Below are 18,688 nucleotides of genomic sequence, written 5' to 3'. Positions count from 1 at the left end.
ACAAAGGACAATAAATTGGATTAAAAAATCGATACCACTGAACGTTGTAGTCGTGCCGTTGCATGCCCCACGTGTTAGGCGCCAAAAGTTATGTAATGGTTTACTTAAGCATGAGAAGCCGAGGGGTATAACAGTACCCAAACACTGGTGATTCGGGATCTCTCTCTTCTACTCAGTTATGAATAATGGCGGGTGGAATCGTCTGGTGCCTTACCTATTTCGGCGATGGGGTGGGTCGTAACTGTTCAGACATACTTTAAATTTTCGGATTCCTACGGAAACTATAGGTTACTTTGCTTGTAAATGCAATACTAAGAGGGATAAAATAAGAAAACTGAAAAAAAAACGGAACTCGCAAAGTGAAACAGAAAAATTTTACAGACTCAACTGTAGCAAGGTGGAATTTGAGCCTCGCTTTCTCTACCTTCTCTATCTTCGAAGATATAATGAAATTCATGATTTCTTCAAGTTCATATTGCACCTTTATTTACAAAAGAGGCTTAACAAATAAGATTTAGTAAAAGTATTCACTTATGCAACTTCATTGTGCGCCTTATTAAAACAAAATAAGAAAAGTAAGAAAATCTCCTCCATTTACTTAAACTAGTATCGAAATTTCAATTCATTACATTTCCTAAGATCTAATAGTATTGACAAAGTTAATTAATTTTGTAAGGTTTTATCTTAATGATTATGGTTAGTTATTGGGTTTTCTATTAAACAAACTATGCATAAGGTTAGGAATATTTTAAATAATAATGCTAGGCCAAATGAGGTCACTTTATGAAATATAAAAAAAAAATTTCTTTCGTAACGGGCTCTCTAGTATTTCAATTTCGGTTACTTTCAATGCTTAGATATATTGTTTTTGTAGTTTTTCTGCCACCCCCAAATCCTTATATTCATTTTAAATGTTCTTGTAGGAATGTAGGTATGGACTACGCTACGACAATACGGAATTATTCTTAGCTTTACGGACTTACATTTGTACAGTTCCAGCGTTGAAAGGCCTTCCAGCGATGAAATTATGATATATATTGTCGATGTTAGTGGGGATTAATCTTATATATAAAATTCTTCTGTCACATTGTTAGTAACCGAACTCCTCCGAAACTTGACCGATTTTGATGAAATTTGGAGAGTATATTCTGTAGGCCTGGCAATCGGGTAACATCTATTTTTTGTACCCCTAACCGATAAGGGTTGTCCACCCGTGGCATTAGAAAATGCGTATAACCCTAAGGTTTCACCCTTCTATCAACATCCCCTATTTTTTACCGTCCATTTTCACCCTCTCAACAAAATTTGAAACGGGAAAGGTCAGCCATGTTTCAGCTCCAACAAATGAGCTCTCAGCTGTTTGAACGTCGGCCAGTTTTCAGCTCCCGCTAATGAGATCTCAGCTTTATTGACAACTGTACTTACATACGTGGCGTGGGTCTCATCAGTGTAATTTATACCATGTGTGCATAGCTCATGGCTTCTACAAATACTATATTTTGAACTTTATTTTAAACAAAAAGACGTTCATTTAAAAAACAAAAAGAGAAAAGTGATAAATGCCGAACATTATTTCGTATCTCTGTTTATTGGGATCTTACGTTCTTCGAGTTTTTTGAATTTAGATCATTTTTGGAAATTTCAGTTGTTTTATTGTGGAAATTGAAAAATTTTAAAAATAATTGGTTTCATTGGTAATATTTGTTTTTTGAATTTTTCATTATTAAAAAATTATAGGGAGTTTTCATTAGTTGTTTTCATGCTACACAGGGAAAAAATGTTTTTGTTTATATAGCATGAATTAAATCACGGCTAGGTGGGTCGAAGTCCACCGGGTCAGTCTAGTTTACTTATCAAAATTAAGTGGCTACATGACTGCGGTTACGAAATACACTCTCGCAAGTCGACTCCCGTATGGTCCAGCAACCACCACCTGCACTACTTTAATCTTAACCCCTTATCCGCTGACGGTCCTGGTTTTGTTTTTCATAAAACAAAAGGTAAAAGTAACTGATGCGGATTAGCTCATCATACGGGGCGGACTTCTGGTAGCGGTTTCACTGCGCATCGATATACATAGATAGGTCGGTGTGTCCAATCAATGAATGTAATCGAAGAGGAAGGCTTCGTGATGTTGGCATAGTTCCCGGAAAGACAATTGTTTGAATTATCAGTAGCCAGGGATTGTCCTACGCAGTAATAATAACCGATGACTCGACTGGGGTTATCGACCCCAGCCTAAAAGCATATCCACTTATTGAACTAACCATAAAGTTAAGTTCTTGGTTGTACCTGGCCAACATTGCATTTACAATTTTTTTTATCTGCATTCTTCTCTCTTACCATGTCGACCATTACACAGCGATCGGCATTACAATGTCGTAGGTGATTTCCACCTTTTAGGCAGATTTGGCATACACCCAACCTTTTTGCTTCATGTAAGCGATCTTGGGGCGAAAGTCTTCTGAATTGTGGGCAACCAAAAATTATGTGGTCTACAGCATTGAAACCGGGGCAGCAAGCGACAGGGGTAGTGGCGACACAGGTTTTTCAACCTGTGGCATGATTCCAAGTGCAGCATTGGTACGTTCGATGTTTTCAAATTTCTGGCATCTTGTCTCCAGAAATTTAACAAATTCACCACAGACGGGTAGCCTTTCAGTGGACGCAGCATCCTCCCATAATAGCTGTGTTTCACGGTCGACCTTTTGGACAAGACAATAAAGGAGAATACACTCGGATAATTCCACAGGGGTGCCCGGTAAACGCAAATTTATTTGGTTGGATAGTTCACGAAGCTTTCCAGAAGATGAACTCTCTACCTGTAATATGTTCATGATCGCCGAAATGTGAGCCTTGAAGCCGCTTATTGTTGTAACCAGTGACCTCTAAAGCAGCAACGGCAGCCAAAGCGGGACCTCTTAGGCCAGACTTGAGGTGTTCAAGCTTTTCCATGTCAGCCAGTATTGGGTTTTTATCGACATAAAATCTGTGTATTCGGTATAATTTCCACTAAAGGTTGGTAGCTTCAAGTCAGGCACATTCGGTCGTAGAAATAGAGAACCAAAAGGCTACTCAGTTCCGGGATCTTGACGCATAGTTGAACAAGAAATCTCTTGCGCTTTGCGTCTACTGAGTTTCGTTAGTACAACATACCGCATTTCAAAGACAATGTCTTTGAACTGGTCACGCAACTCACTTCCTATTTGATCGATGTCCAGCTCCTCCAGGGACAGTTTTCAAGAACTGAATTTTGAACCGGGCAATACACACAATGGTGTACAGTTGTACAAGTACTGTATTTGCACCGGCAACCAAACTGCACACACAATAGCAATGATGTGTGTTAATGCACAAAGTCAATTCGTTTTGCACAGCCAAAACGACACGAATTTGGCGGTAGGCAAAGAAGAAACCGAGAACGCGGGCGAGCGACACGGGCTAAACTGCCGCTTCGCGTGAATGCTTATGTGCGGAAGCAATGAAACCGAAAATGATACGAGAGCAAGCGAGATGGTGCAACTGCCGCTACGCGAGAATGCTTGGCGTAAATCAGTACCTGGGGGCGAAAAAGTACAGCCGCTCATGTACACACAAAAGTCCACAGAAATTAGTTTAACTGTTTTTGAGTTGACGATAAAAAGAAATGTTACCGATCACGTTGAGTTCACCAAATGATGAGGCAATGAGCGAGATTTTTAAGCGAGATTATTTTCATACAAAGTTTCAGGCGATTATTTATAATTTCTTATTTTTAACAATAATGGTTATTTATAACACGGTCTCATATTTTACCGATTTTCCACGACTTCAATTACAAACTTTATAAAAACGGCGGCAGTGCGCCTACCGAACCGATTGAAAGTAAAGTGACCTTGCTATGCAGAAGGCAAATGAGCAAGTGTCACAAGATAAAGATTTAACAGCTTAAAACTCCCCACAAATCCGGGTGCAGGAGATCGGACTAGCAACAAAGAAGACGGCTGGAATGCGAGAGGAGAGAGTACGAGGAGTGCCATACAGGCAGACAGTCGATCAGGAAAAGTGCGTGGAGAACTATACAGTGAAGCGGTCAGTGAAAGTACGCGGAGGTCGACGGCGGAATAGTTGAAGTACAATTGAGCGTCGGAGAGGGCATCCGAAGAGGATCTCCGCAAGCGAAGGACAAGCAAACACCAGGACCTAGCGTGGTCAGAAAGGGACGGTGGAGTCTTTGGTCGCAAAGGTGGTTCGGGGAGAAGAGCTAACTTATCTCACGGACGATACACCCTGCCCCATTACATCCTAAGCCCCGGTCGAGCCCGCAGGTGGTATTTTGGCAAAGGCGACGAGTGCCTGGCATTAGCAAGAGGGAATGGTGGAGTCTTTGGTCAACAAAGGTGGTTCGGGGAGGAGCGCTAGCTTATATCACGGACGATACACCCTGTCCCCATAACATCCTAAGTCCCAGTCGAGCCGGACGAACAAACAAACTCTCTGATCTAGCCGTTGCAATCCGAATGATGAGCAGCTGTTGGCTGCGGGCTGCATAACTAAACCGCATATATATTTACATAGAACATTCCAATTTGGATTATTTCATATCACTACGGCTTAGGGAATGAATATGTTTTTAATTCAAACTCAAAAAAAGAATATATGTATATGAATTAATGGTGGAGTACTAACCGCTTGGTTCCAACTTTCCCCACACCCAGTGCCGACTCAGCACGGAGGCATCCGCCGTACCAATCACGGGAACGCTGGCACCCCGTGCCGACTTAGCGTGGCGATATCCGCCGTTGGAGCGCTGACCGCTTGCCGTGCAATTGGAGCACGGTGAGAACTGCAAGGTTCGCAATACGGTCGACGGCGGAGTCCACGTCAACCTGAATACCGCCGGCTACCGAGGCTTAGCGGCGACGAATTACATACAGATTAGGATTATTATGTTATCATTATTAAGTTATCTTAAGTGATAAACTACTCACTATCTCATACCCGTTACTCAGCTATTTCAAGTGCGAAGGAGAGTCTTTAACTCTGAGGGTTTGTGGGCGTTAGAGTGGGCGTGGCAAAAAGGTTTTTGGCAAATCGATAGAAATTTACAAGACTACTACAAATATTAAAAAATATACATACTTTTTTCAAAAGTGTGGGCGTGGCAGTTTTGGGCGGTTTCTGGGCGTTAGAGTGGGCGTGGCAAAAAATTGTTTGGCAACTCGATAGAAATTTACAAGACTACTACAAAAATTAAAAAATATACATACTTTTTTCAAAAGTGTGGGCGTGGCAGTTTTAGGTGGTTTGTGGGCGTTAGAGTGGGCGTGGCAACATGAATCGACAAACTTGCGCTGCGTCTATTTCTCTGGAGTCTGTATGCTTATTCTCAACTTTCTAGCTTTTATAGTTCTCGACGTTCATACGGACGGACAGACAGACGGACAGACAGACAGACGGACGGATAGACGGACATGGTCAGATCGACTCGGCTATTGATCCTGATCAAGAATATATATATATATTATATGGTCGAAAACAATTCCTTCTGTTTGTTACATACTTTTCAACGAATCTAGTATACCCTTTTACTCTACGAGTAACAGGCATAAAAACGAAATTGCAAACTTACCAAGGCTTTGTATTTTGGAGAACATCTATGAGGGACTGTAACTGATGTCGAAAATTATCACTCACAGTACATTTTGATTTGGATGATCCTCGTGGATAACTCGAACTGATGAATTGGAAATCCTAAAAAAAAGAAGCTGTATTGCACTTAAGAATTTTTGATTTTATAAAATAATAACAATAAAAGATCTTTGTACCCGTTACTCGTAGCCGTATTTGTAGATATCTATATAACACTTAGGATGAAGCCTTTCCCAATAAAAAATACATATGTTGGCTGAACCCATATTGTCGGTCATTGTTTATTTTTTGTTGTTTATTGTTGGCAGATGAAGAAGGAAAAAACTTGAAGTCTAGTGTAAGTTAGTTTAGGGCGAAGACGGGAGCATAATAAAGCTCTCTCTCGCCAACCTCTGTTAAGCTAGGCCTAAGAACATATATGTAAAATAGAAGATAATGTCGAAAATTGAATTCACCCCGGGCACACGCATTTCTCTTTCGTTTTCGTCGTTGCGAAATTAAAAATTAATTATTCGGATAATATTTTTTTATAAACTAATTAAAAAGTGAGTATTCATGATCACTTGATTCTTCATCACTTGCCAAGTTCATCTGTTCGTCTATACAAACGTCGAGATCTTGGAAACTGTAAAATCTATAAGGTCATTTGCCAATTCGATCAATATGCCAAAAACATTTGGACACACCGACACTATTCAAAAATGTTTTGTCATTTTACTATTTTTCTTGCCAATTGCTATAAGTATACCACATTTTTTTCCCACGCCCACTCTAACACAAACAAACCAGACAAGACTGTCATGACCACACTTTTAAAAAACGTGTTGATTTTTTAGTTTTATTATTTGTCTATTAATATGCCTAAAATATTTTGGACACACCCACTGTGACGCCCGAAAAGCCCACCAAACTTTCACGCCCTTTTTTCCAAGGAAATTGTAGGCCTTTACATAATGAAGGCAACGGCTGGTCCAGAGGCGGCCATGGAAGAAGGCCCAAGTTTTATGATTGAAGGCTCTCAGGTGCCCCTTACCTAGTATACCAAAAAAAAATATTGGGCTTAATTACAATTATTGATTAAACAATAATTTTAGCAGCCTTAGGACTGCCGCCAGATGCGGTCAGCGGTAGTGTGTGAATAACACACGGCTTGGCGGGCAGATCTTTTGAGCCATTGGGCAACAGTTCTACCCTCACTTTCTTCATTCTCCCCAGGCTAAATTTTTTTGACGATTGTAACGAACTGATTTTGTTTGTCTGCTCGCTCCGGAATACGTGCGGCTAGCTCAGTAGATTTTGTGTGTTCTCTCCTGCCGGTGCGGTCGGACCTGGATGGTCTGCTCGGCGGCCTGGTTCCGCTGTCTCGCCGCTCTCGTCGTCCTGGGTGGCGCGGACCTTCGTTGTTGGGCGCTCGTCACGTGGGCTGACAATTCTTGTCGTACGCAACCTCACGGAAGCTAACGGCTGCGATTCCCCAAGGCAAACGCCTGTGAAACCGCAACACGCCAACCCCACGTCTATTCGGACTGGTGGCGCCGGTACCACGCCTGCTCGGATCGCACGGAGACACCAGGCTATCGCCGGGTGCAAGTACGCGGTCTCCTACACAGTCCACCGGGTCTACACCACAATCCCTGCTGCTTTTCTGGTGCCCTCCTAGGTCTGACCTCGTCTGTTGCATGCCTCCGGGATACCCGTGCTTCGTCGTATTGGACCTCAGCTACCCGCGTCTTAATTCGGAGACTTTCCTTGTCCCGAACGTCTTGAACGTCCTTACGCAGAAAAGATAAGTTAATGGGAAATCGAGAGGTTTCACTCCACCTTCCTCGAAATTTACAGATGATTGAAAAGCACCCTGGCTTTAAGGGTAGGGAATTGGTTGCTAGGTATAACAGCTCGGTTCACTCGGTGACCAGTACTAAGCCATCAGACCTATTTTTCGACCGTTAACCGGATAAGTTATCAGAATTGGACGGATTATAGGATTAGAAGATGTTAAAGAATTAATAGAGCAAAGACAGGAACTTGCGAATTTCATTCCACAATAATTTAATTCCACAATAAGTATGGGGCGACCCTATTTCCTATAGCCACGGCGACACAGTGTTGGCCGCGAATAAGTAAATTAAAACGAAAGGAAAGCCACGTTATAAAGCAGGGAGGAAAACAGGAAGGTCGATGCTTTTTTTGTCGGCGACCCATATAGGGTTTTTATAACTGGACTTTGACGGTTTATTATGCCATTCGCTGGAAGTTGTTTAGCTTGTGCATTGGCAAAGTCAGGTCAACGCACAGGCTGAAAAAGCCAATTATTCAGGAAAGGTTATAATTGAATTTTCACCAGAGCAAAACAAAGCCTGTAATAGACTTACAAATATACAAGCTTGCGAAGATGTAATGCTGTCCTACCCAAATTGCAAACAGCCTTTTGATCTTACATGATGCGTCTGACTACGGAGTGGGAGCAGTGTCTCAAGGCGGCCGTCCGATAACAATAATCTCGCGATCATAGCGGGGTAACCAGGTTTGCCACAAATAAGCGTAATGGTTGTAAAGGTCTGCATGGTAAGCGAGAAGAATTTGCAGATAGAACAAATTGTAAATGTAATGTTGGCCAGGTACACCTGAGAACTTAACTCTATGGTTGGGTTAGTTCATTAAGTGGGTATGCTTTTAGGCTGGGGTCGATAACCTCAGTCTAGTCATCGGTTTACATGTCCGAAAATGTTGCCCAACACTGAGAGCGTCTTCCAACTTTCCAATAGGAGCACAGCTATATTTATTGGAATTTGGCGGTATATAAATGCCCACGCGGCTACAGTCTCGCTCTTTTCGTAACCAGAAAAATTCCCTGCTAAATTATTGTGCAAGTCTCTTAATAGAGTTAGAGGTTAAGCGCAACTACTTACTTGCGTCGCACAATGGCGCAAAAGCTACATATACTATACAAAAATCTAATTTTTGATGACAACGGATCGTTGCATGGGATATCGCATTCGAAAGGTAATAGTTCAAAAGGGTTGAATCCAAAAAAATTAAAATCGGTTCAGTATTTTAGAAGTTACACGTGTTTAAAGTTGAACCTTTTTTGGGTTGCAAAAAATTCAGGTTTTTTTTGTAGAAAATTCTGACTTTGCGGTCGATTTTTAGCTAAAATATGTAACCGACCGGCTTTGTTATGGTCTCTATGGAAAGAGTCATCAAATCTCGGTAAAACCAAGGTCGAATAAATGTATAATATTCTTTGCACGTGCAGGCATTCCTGTTTTACCGAAGTAATAATTATACCCGTTACTCGTAGAGTAAACGGGTATACTAGATTCGTTGAAAAGTATGTAACAGGCAGAAGGAAGCGTTTCCGACCATATAAAGTATATATATACATGATCAGGATCAATAGCCGAGTCGATCTGGCCATGTCCGTCTGTCCGTCCGTCTGTCCGTCCGTATGAACGTCGAGATCTCAGGAACTACAAAAGGTAGAAAGTTGAGATTAAGCATACTGACTCCTCAGACATAGACGCAGCGCAAGTTTGTCGATTCATGTTGCCACGCCCACTCTAACGCCCACAAACCGCCCAAAACTGCCACGCCCACACTATTGAAAAATGTTTTGATATTTTTTCATTTTTGTATTAGTCTTATAAATTTATATCGATTTGCCAAAAAACTTTTTGCCACGCCCACTCTAGCGCCCACAAACCGCCAAAAACTGTCAGTGCTGAAGACTCCTTCGCACTTTCACTAGCTGAGTAACGGGTATCAGATAGTCGGGGAACTCGACTATAGCGTTTTCTCTTGTTTTCACATATTTTTCAACTTTGATAGGTAAAAAAAAAGAGATCTTACACCGACTTATGGGTTTGGCGTATAAGGTGTTGTTCTTGAATATGTTCTTTATCATATTCAAAAGAGATCGGGTCCCCAGACGTTCCAGACCGAATTTCCAAGGCAAAAGATACTTTCAACTCAGCGTAAAAACGTGCGGCTTAGTGCCAATTCTGCTACAAGCGCAGTCGCTGCGCAGTACGAAATTGTATGGCGGGCATACATTTTTTCCTGTATTGGCGGCTTGTTTTTAAATCCCTGACTTTGTAATGATTTTAAATGAATGTATAATGATTAACTATTCTTCAAAAATATTAAATAAAGTAAAATTGAATGATTATTTTGAAAAAAATGGCAAAAAAAGGTAAAAATAAATGAAAAATTGACACAATAAAAAATACAAAAAATAAAAGAAAAAATTCTGTAAAATGTATTTATTTTTTGTTTTTAAAACATTAAATATGTACCATATTAGCATTTTCAGAAAAACCAACTGAAAAGAAATTGTCGAAATCGGATAAAAATTGAGAAAACTGCCTCCAAAAACATTAATTTTCGAGTATAAAATCTACTATTTATCACACCATATTGAATGACCACGTAATCAAAAGGTACCTTTCATTTAAAAAAAAATTATGAAAATATCTCTATTGTAACCCAAAAGTATCTAAGGCGCCACTGCGCCGATTTGTGACGTGATCTGTTCCCGTACTGGAGGGAAAACGAGACTCTCCCAAAAGTTTAAGTGGCAACTGTGTTCTTCGCGGTGGTTGCCTCGCCTTGGAGCCCCTAGCGTTATTATTACTAGCTACGCTAACATCGCGAAGGCTTCCCTTTCGATTATTCACTGATTGGACACACCGACCTATCTATATATATCGGTGCGCAGTAGAACAACTACTAGGAGTCCGCACCGCAGGATGAGCTAATCCGCACCAGTTACTTTTACCAGCCAGGATAATTTATGAAAAACAAAACCATGACCGTTAAGATTTAAGTAGCGAATGTGGTGGTTGCTAGACCATACGGAAGTCGACTTGCAAGAGTGCGTTTCGTAACCGCAGTCATGTAGCCCCATAATTTTTATAGTTAAGGGGCTAAAGCTAAGAGTAATTCCGTATTGACGTAGCGTATGCCACACCTACATTCTTACAAGAACCTTTAAAATTAATATAAAGATTAAGGGGTGGTTGAAAAAAACTATATATCTAAACAGTGAAATTAACCGAAATTGAAATACTCGAGAACCCATTACGAAAAAACGTTCGACTCCATATGACCTAGCATTATTATTCAAAATATTTCTAACCTTATGCATAGTTTATTTGACAGAAACCCCAATAATTAACCATAAATATTAAGTTAAGACCTTAAAAAATTATTTAACATCGTCAATACCCTTAGATCTTAGGAAATGTAATGAATGGAACTTTCGATAGTAGTTTAAGTAAATGAAGGAGATTTTCTTAGTTTTCTTAACTTGTTTTCAGTAGGCGCACAAGATGCATAAATGAATACTATTACTACATCTTGTTTGTTCGGCCATACAGCCGCTTTTGTAAATAAAAGTATTATATGAACTTTAAAAATCATGAATTGCTAAACCTGTAATTATCCTGAGTTGACATGGCAACTTGAATAAGATCGGAAGTCTCTATAGGAAATCTTTGAAGATGCCATCGTGAAGATTACGGTCGGGTTGGGTAGAGAAAGCGATTTTCAAATTCCACCAAAGACCTTGCTACCGTTTAGTATTGCTGCCGTCGGTAGCCTGTTCTGTTTCACTTTGCGAGTTCCGTTTTTATACCCGTTACTCGAAGAGTAAAAGGCATACAGACTCCAGAGACATAGACGCTGCGCAAGTTTGTCGATTCATGTTAGTCATTCGATTTGCTAAAAAACTCTTTGCCACGCCCACTCTAACGCCCAGAAACCGCCAAAAACTGTCAGTGATGAAGACTCTCCTTCGCAATTTCACTAGCTGAGTAACGGGTATCAGATAGTCGGGGAACTCGACTATAGCGTTCTGTCTTGTTTTTTTCTTCACTTTTCTTCTTTTATTCCTCTTAGTATTGCATTTGCAATCCTAGTAACTTATAGTTTCCACAGGAATCCTAAAAATTAAAGTATGTGTGGACCGTTATGAAAGGCATTCCGACCCACCCCATCGCCGAAAGAGCTTAGGCACCACAGTATTCCACCCGCCATTATTCATAACTGAGTAGAAGAGTGAGAGCACGAATCACCAGTGTTTGGGTACTGTTTTACCCCTCGGCTTCTCATGCTTAAGTCAACCATTACATGGTGTTAGGAATCTTAACATTCACTACCAACCAGGAACCCGAATGAAAAAAAAAACATTGGAAAGCCTTCATCGATGAGCAGAACGCAAACATAATTTATAAGCCCGGAAAAAAAAATTTGGTAGCGGACGCTCTGTCTCGCCAAAATGTCAACAGACTCGGATGCTGAACCACTATCCACAGTGAAGAATTCCTCACATGTACCATTCAAGCCACAGACAAACCGGTGTATTGCTTTCGGAACCAGATTATTCAGGGAGAAGGGACTATTTCTCAATAAAAGACGTGGTCAATGTTATTCAGTGTGAGCTACCCGTATTGGCATTTCTTTCTACCACCTTTAGATATTTCAAGAACTTGATTACAGATGTGGTGAACCCAACGGAACAAAGGGAAATTAAAACAGCGCAAGAAATTCCGAAACAAGTATCCTATTTTTCCAAAAATAGGTCACTTAACGTCGGAAATAGCCGAAAACTTTAGAATTTTTGTTATGAGTAAACATGATTGGCACCCAAATAGAGAAAACCCCGATACCATCGTATGCCGGAGAAATATAGCATGTAAGTTAACTACTGAAAAGAGCATTCAATATAACTATTGTTCAGACGAACATGAATATATATAAAAGGATTTACATTTTTTTTTTTTCTCTTCATTTTATTTACAATCTGTCTTAATCTGACAATAAGTAAATTATATAATTAAAATTAAATAAACAGAGGTAGTAGTTATTCATTAAGCCCTACTACATATTCTATATTTTACATGTTTTAATAGTTTTTATCTACCTATGAGGGAGATCGAGCACGTGAATTCGTTTAAGTCTTCTTATTATTATTAATCAAACTTATGGCTAAATTGTTTTCATGATTTAGTCTATCTATATATTTTTTACTATATTTTTTAATTTCATCTTTAACATAAGGGATTCCTAAGTCTTTATGGATATATGCATTTGAGATATAAAATGGAGCATTAACAATTTGTCTCAGTGTTTTTGATTGATATCGTTGTAGGATCTCAATATTTGAGTTGCTGGCAGTACCCCAGAGCTGTATGCCATAAGACCACACGGGCTTTAGTATAGCTTTATATAGACGGACTTTGTTTTCCAGAGTGGTTGACGATTTTCGGCCAAGCAACCAGGTCATTTTCAAAGTTTTTTGGCTCAGTTGCTGACGCTTTGCCTTAATGTGATCTTTCCACGTTAGTCTGCGATCAAGATGTAAGCCAAGGTACTTTATGCAGTTAGTTTGTGGGATTGCTGATCCATTAAATAAAACTTCTGGACAGTTACCTCTTCTTAATGTGAAAGTTATTTGCGCAGATCTTAGGGCGTTGACTTTTATTTTCCAGAGCAGGAACCAACTTTCAATAAGGCAGAGCTCTGATTGCAGGAGTTGTGAGGCTTCCTCTTTAGATGTACTAGTAGCTAATATAGCTGTATCATCAGCGTATGTTGCCACACTGCAGGTATTTGTAACTGGCATATCGGCCGTGTACAGGGTGTATAAAACAGGCCCTAAGACGCTGCCTTGTGGGACTCCAGACTTTATAGTAAACAACGACGAGGATTCATTTTTTTGTTGCACGTAAAAGTGTCTATTTGTTAGGTATGACTTTAATAATAAGAAATATGGTGCAGGTAGCCACTTTTTAATTTTATATAATAATCCATTGTGCCAGACTCGATCAAACGCTTGTTGAACATCAAGAAATGTTGCACTACAGTACTTTTTGTTCTCAAAAGCTAATAAGATTTCATTTATAATCCTGTGGCATTGCTCAGGAGTTCCGTAGCCTCTTCTAAATCCAAACTGGTGTTCGGGAATAATAGCGAATTTGTCCAATATTGGCAACATTCTCCTTAAAAGTATTTTTTCAAATACTTTAGAGAATATTGACAACAAACTAATGGGACGGTACGATGTCACTTCATTTTCTGCCTTGTTTGGTTTAAGGATCATTATCTCTGCGCATTTCCATTGGCTTGGAAAGTGGTCAACTCTTAAGATCGCATTAAATATAAGCGTAAGAAATCGTATACACTTTGGTGGTAGATTCTGCAAGGTTGAACCATCAATTTTGTCCGAACCTGGAGCTTTTTTATTATTCAACCATTTAATTTCTGATGTAACTTCATCAATACTGATTTTACGAATGGGCAAGCTCATTTGGCATGGTGACTCGAGAAAGTTATCTACTTCTCTCTCTGTTTGCGGGTTATCAATATCATTTGGTTGAAATACAGAGTGTAGGTGTTGTGCAAATGCTTTGGCTTGTTCATCATCAGATCTACACCAATCGCCATTACTATTTCCGACTACTGTGTTTCTTTTTGCAGGTCGCTTAAGATATTTGGTTGCTCTCCATAAATTATGTTCGTGGTTACAAGAATGTGGATCTAGGTTTCTAAGATATTCAGCGAGGGATTTATTTCTTAAAGTTGACAGTAGTTTTTTGAGATCAGATGCAGCCTTGTTATAGGATCTTTTGTCACCAGGGTAACGGGTTTCTTGCCATCTTTTACGCAAATTTCTCTTGTTTTGTATTTGTCTTCGGATTTCAGCTGAGAGATAGAGTTGATTTGGTTGTGAGTTTCTGACTGGATGCTTCGTAGATGTAAAGCTTGCTTTATGGATCTTATTTGTTAGAAGTTCAACAGCTTTATCTATCTCCTCTCCTGATTTTAGCGAGATATTCAAGCTGATACTTGTTTCCAGATAGCTTTTAAACGCATTGATGTCAGTATTTGCAGAAATTACTTTGTAAGGTTTTGTCAATATATAAGCTACTGTACTGTACGTCACTATTATTGGAGAATGGTCTAAGCTTAGATCAAAGCTTTCCATTATGCGCATGTGTGATTGTGGAATACCAAGGAATGCTACGAAGTCTATAAGGTCTGGTATCTTTCTACTGTCAGTAGGCCAGTATGTTGGCTTACCGGTTGAGAGAGTTGTTATGTTGTTATTTTGTATGCATTTATACAATTCTCTTCCCTTCGGATTTATCAATCTGGAGCCCCACCAAGGGTGCTTGGCATTAAAGTCGCCTCCTACTATAAACTGAGTTCCAAGTTTATGGAAAAAGTTCTTAAAGTCTTCTTCTTTGAGAGAAAATCTTGGGGGGAAGTAAATCGCTGTTACAGATACGTCCGCATGCAAACATTTGATCTTGACCGTGGCAGCTTGCATAGCGTTTTCTCTAATGCTGTCCATAATTTGAAATTTTAGGCCCTGTTTAATTAAAATAGCTGCGCCGCCATGAGCTCTGCCCGACGGGTGATCAGCTCTGATTATATCATATTCAACAACTCTGATATATGATTTGCTGGTGAAGTGAGTCTCTGAGATTAACATAATGTCAATTTCATTCATTTTCATAAAGATGGATATTTCATTTACATGGTTGGAAAGCCCATTGGCATTCCATATACCGATATTTAGATTTACTTGCATAGTTTGTTTACAAGTAACATAATCATGTTAAGTAAATTATTAGTAAGTTCAGACTGTTTTTCTAGAAGTTGCTCTATTCTCTCTAGTGAAGTGTTTGTTTTGCTATTCCCTGTAGCAATTTTGGCGTAGGTTTGATAATCGTTACTTTGTTGGGTATATGTTGGTTTGTTAGGCGGAACAAAAGATTGAGAGTTTCCTAAGTCATTTTTACTCTGGTCTTTATTGCTATTCAGAAATTTTCGATTAGTTGTTGATTTTTTTGATAAAAGTTCCTGATAAATTCTACACCCTTTGTAGCTGGCGGCGTGTTCCTCGTTGCAATTGGCACACTTTGCTGGTTGATCAATATTTTTCGGGCAGAGGTTGCTTGGGTGTCGAGAAGAACATTTTACACATCGGTACGTTTTGGCACAGTACGATTTTGTGTGTCCGAATTCCTGGCAGCGATAGCATTGAACAATTTCATTGGTTTTGCGGGGTGGCTCTATGTTGACAATAGCGTTACCAATGTGTTTTACTTTATATATATCTCTGTTTTTGTTGTTTGGCTCGAGATCTACATAGAACATGTTCAGTGGCGTTTTGGTTACACGGCTTTTAATATTACTTATGTTCCTAACAACATAACCTTTTGACTCTACATCGCTTTTAATTTCATTTATATTTGTAGAAAAATGCAAATTCTTAACAACGATTCTAAATGCTCTATCTTCCTTAAGCTGATATGTGTGATACTTCACACAATCATAACTTAGTGTTCTAACTAATTTTCTGTAATCTTCGATAGTCTTAACCATTATTCTTACATGTCCATCACGTTGAGTTTTATAATGGTACAGATTTTTGTTAATTTTTGAATTAAGATAAGCTAGCATTTCACTTATTTCATTGACGTCAGATAGAAAGATGGGTGGGGGCTTAGCAAAGTCAGTAGTGCTGTCTTCATTTACCGATTCGAGATCTGCTTTTTTGTTATCTTCGTTTACTCTTTGACTGGGCAATCCGTCGCTTAAGAAAGCGAATTTATTGGCGCTGGTGCTTGGTGAGTCGTCCAAAGAAGCTTTTTTTCTGCGTAGATCGGGAGAGACTAGGCATGGTCTCTTGTTTGGCTTTGATTTTACTCTCTGCCAGTTCAAGACAGTAAGGTCTTCGTCGCTGTCACTCATGTCGACAACAGTAAGTTGGTGCTCATCAGCAACCACACAATAATTTTTGTATTTTTGTTGTATTTTATGATTGTAACACAAGAACTAAACGAATTCAAAGCTAAAGCGTAGCTTCCGCATAAACTAGGAACGTCTATACTCAAAGAGTGTTTGATCGCATTTCCATAAGAAATGTATTTACAGCTAGTGAAACGCTGCAGCACAGTTCAGTTCCCGCCTAAACCGGACGTGTTTTTTAAACGCTGCGCGAAATTTAACTACTTCTAACGACGTTGCTGTCAGAAATAGTCGAAGACTGTGCAAAGTTGCACAGAAGTTGCACCCCTTGTTTGCTGCACGTTCACATGTGGAACAACGAGGATTCACCACTTCTTATTTCGGTCAATTGTAAAATATAAACAATTTTGGCGGAAGGCCTGGCTGACTAAACAGCTGATAGCGCTGCCAACCTATCGCGAAGAATGCGGGTGTGGCCCAGCTGATAGTGCTACCATCCGATCGCGAAAAATGCAAGGGTGGCCCAGCTGATAGAGCTGCCAACTGATCAAACAAACCGAGTTTCGTTGCCAGACCAACTGGGCTGCCACACCTTGTCCATTTGGCGAGAATCGTTAAAATTCAAATTTGAATATGTGAATTAATTAAACAACATATAATATAAATATCAGAGATAGTTCTTCTGCGCTCCACTCCCGCATAGAGCGGACGTGGTCTCGAGCGAGCTCCGGGAAAACAATTTAAAATAGTGGATGAAATAGTGAAAACTTAAAGAATAAAACTTAAAGAATATTGGACTGGAGCAGTCCAAACAGTGTAAAAAGACGCTAACAATTAAAAAAACAAAGAAAAATATAATCATAACTAGTGTTATGATTAATACAAGTGCTTACCTAATTTAAACAAATAAGTGCCACGCATAACAAGCTCGAAAAAATGAGCAGCGATCAAAAGAATGAGCGTAGAAGCTCCGTCAACCCAAGAAATGCTTGCTACTCCTATTTCTCAACTAGAGATATAGATCAAAATCAGAAGTCGACAAAGAGCAACTCGACTCTACTGACCGTCGACAGCAAGAGAGCCAGCTCTTGCTCACCCTCTCTGCTCACCCCAACTCCCGCATCATGGAGTTACCAATGCCAAACCCCATCACCGCGGGCTTCGCTGAATGAAGCTCCAACAACAAGCAGTGCTAAAATTTCTGCAGTAAACTCACCACCAATAATTAAACCAACTACCAATACTGCGAGTTCGGTCCCAAAGGCCGCACAACAAAATAAAATGGCAACAAAAACAGTTAGCCACGATAAGCAACAAGCGGGCCCGGCTATACAGACTGGTATGGACCGCTACATCCAGATTAAGCGCAAGCTTAGTCCACCCAACACGGTTGGCAATGTTAGCCATATTGTTAACAGAAACAAAAAACCGCAACCACTTTTCAAGGTCGAGCTCGAACCAGATAGCAAAGCATTAATGAAAAACGAAGTGCACCCGATCTACAAGCTGCAGCTCTTACTGCATCGAAGAATCACCGTGGAAGAACCCCACAAACGCAACGGCCCTGTTCAATGCACAAACTGCCAAGAGTATGGACACACCAAGACATACTGCACACTTCGGACGGTCTGTGTAGTCTGCGGAGACTTCCACAACTCCGTAAACTGCCCCGCAAACAAAGAAGACCCCCAAATGAAAAAATGTGGCAACTGTGTAGGAAACCATACGGCAAACTACAGAGGCTGTGCGGTCTACAAGGAGCTGAAGAGTCGCATGCGACGAGCGACAGCTACGCACCAACAACATTTCGCCAAGGCAGCCAGATCATCATTTGGGCAGCTAAATACAACCAAGGGAATCTCCTACGCCGAAGCACTAAGAACAGGCATGGAAAATCAACCCCAGCCTCACTCAGAAAATGCTCAGCAGGTTCCAGTGCAGCCGCAAAGCAAATTGGAATCTATGATGTTCACCATGCAACAAAGTATGATGGAATTTAAACTTGAACATAAACTTGAAATAACTCAATTCCTAAACGTAAATCACATCGACGCCATGCTGCTGGTTGAAACGCACCTCACAGGGAGATATAACTTCTATATAAGAGGCTATACCTTTTACCGCACAGATCATCCGGATGGCAAGGCCCACGGCGGAACGGGCATCTTAATCAGAGAACGCATCAAACACCACTTTCATCAAAGGTTTGCAACAAATTACCTGCAAGCCACGTCCATAAAAGTGATCTCAGGAAACGGCAACCTTTGCATTGCCGCTGTCTACTGCCCACCTCGATTTA

General features: G+C 40.2%; 1 protein-coding gene across 8 annotated transcripts in view; it reads right to left on the bottom strand.

Moving 5' to 3' along the window:
- Positions 1-18,688, bottom strand: part of LOC122620870 (unconventional myosin-VIIa) — a 1,106,244-nt gene that overhangs the window by 666,574 nt on the left and 420,982 nt on the right. For 5 of the 8 annotated variants that reach the window (XM_043798541.1, XM_043798540.1, XM_043798545.1 and 2 more), the window contains exon 10: positions 5,612-5,733. In XM_043798541.1, the coding sequence (XP_043654476.1) occupies positions 5,612-5,733 (122 nt within the window). Of the gene's footprint in view, positions 1-5,611; positions 5,748-18,688 lie in introns of those variants that run through there. The other 3 variants (XR_006326158.1, XR_006326157.1, XM_043798544.1) reach the window with 2 other exon arrangements.

This window comes from Drosophila teissieri, chromosome 3R, assembly GCF_016746235.2.
Source record: "Drosophila teissieri strain GT53w chromosome 3R, Prin_Dtei_1.1, whole genome shotgun sequence".
Lineage (NCBI taxonomy): Eukaryota > Metazoa > Arthropoda > Insecta > Diptera > Drosophilidae > Drosophila > Drosophila teissieri.
The sequence above is the reverse complement of the archived record's forward strand: the minus strand, read 5'-3'. Positions and strand labels throughout refer to the sequence as shown.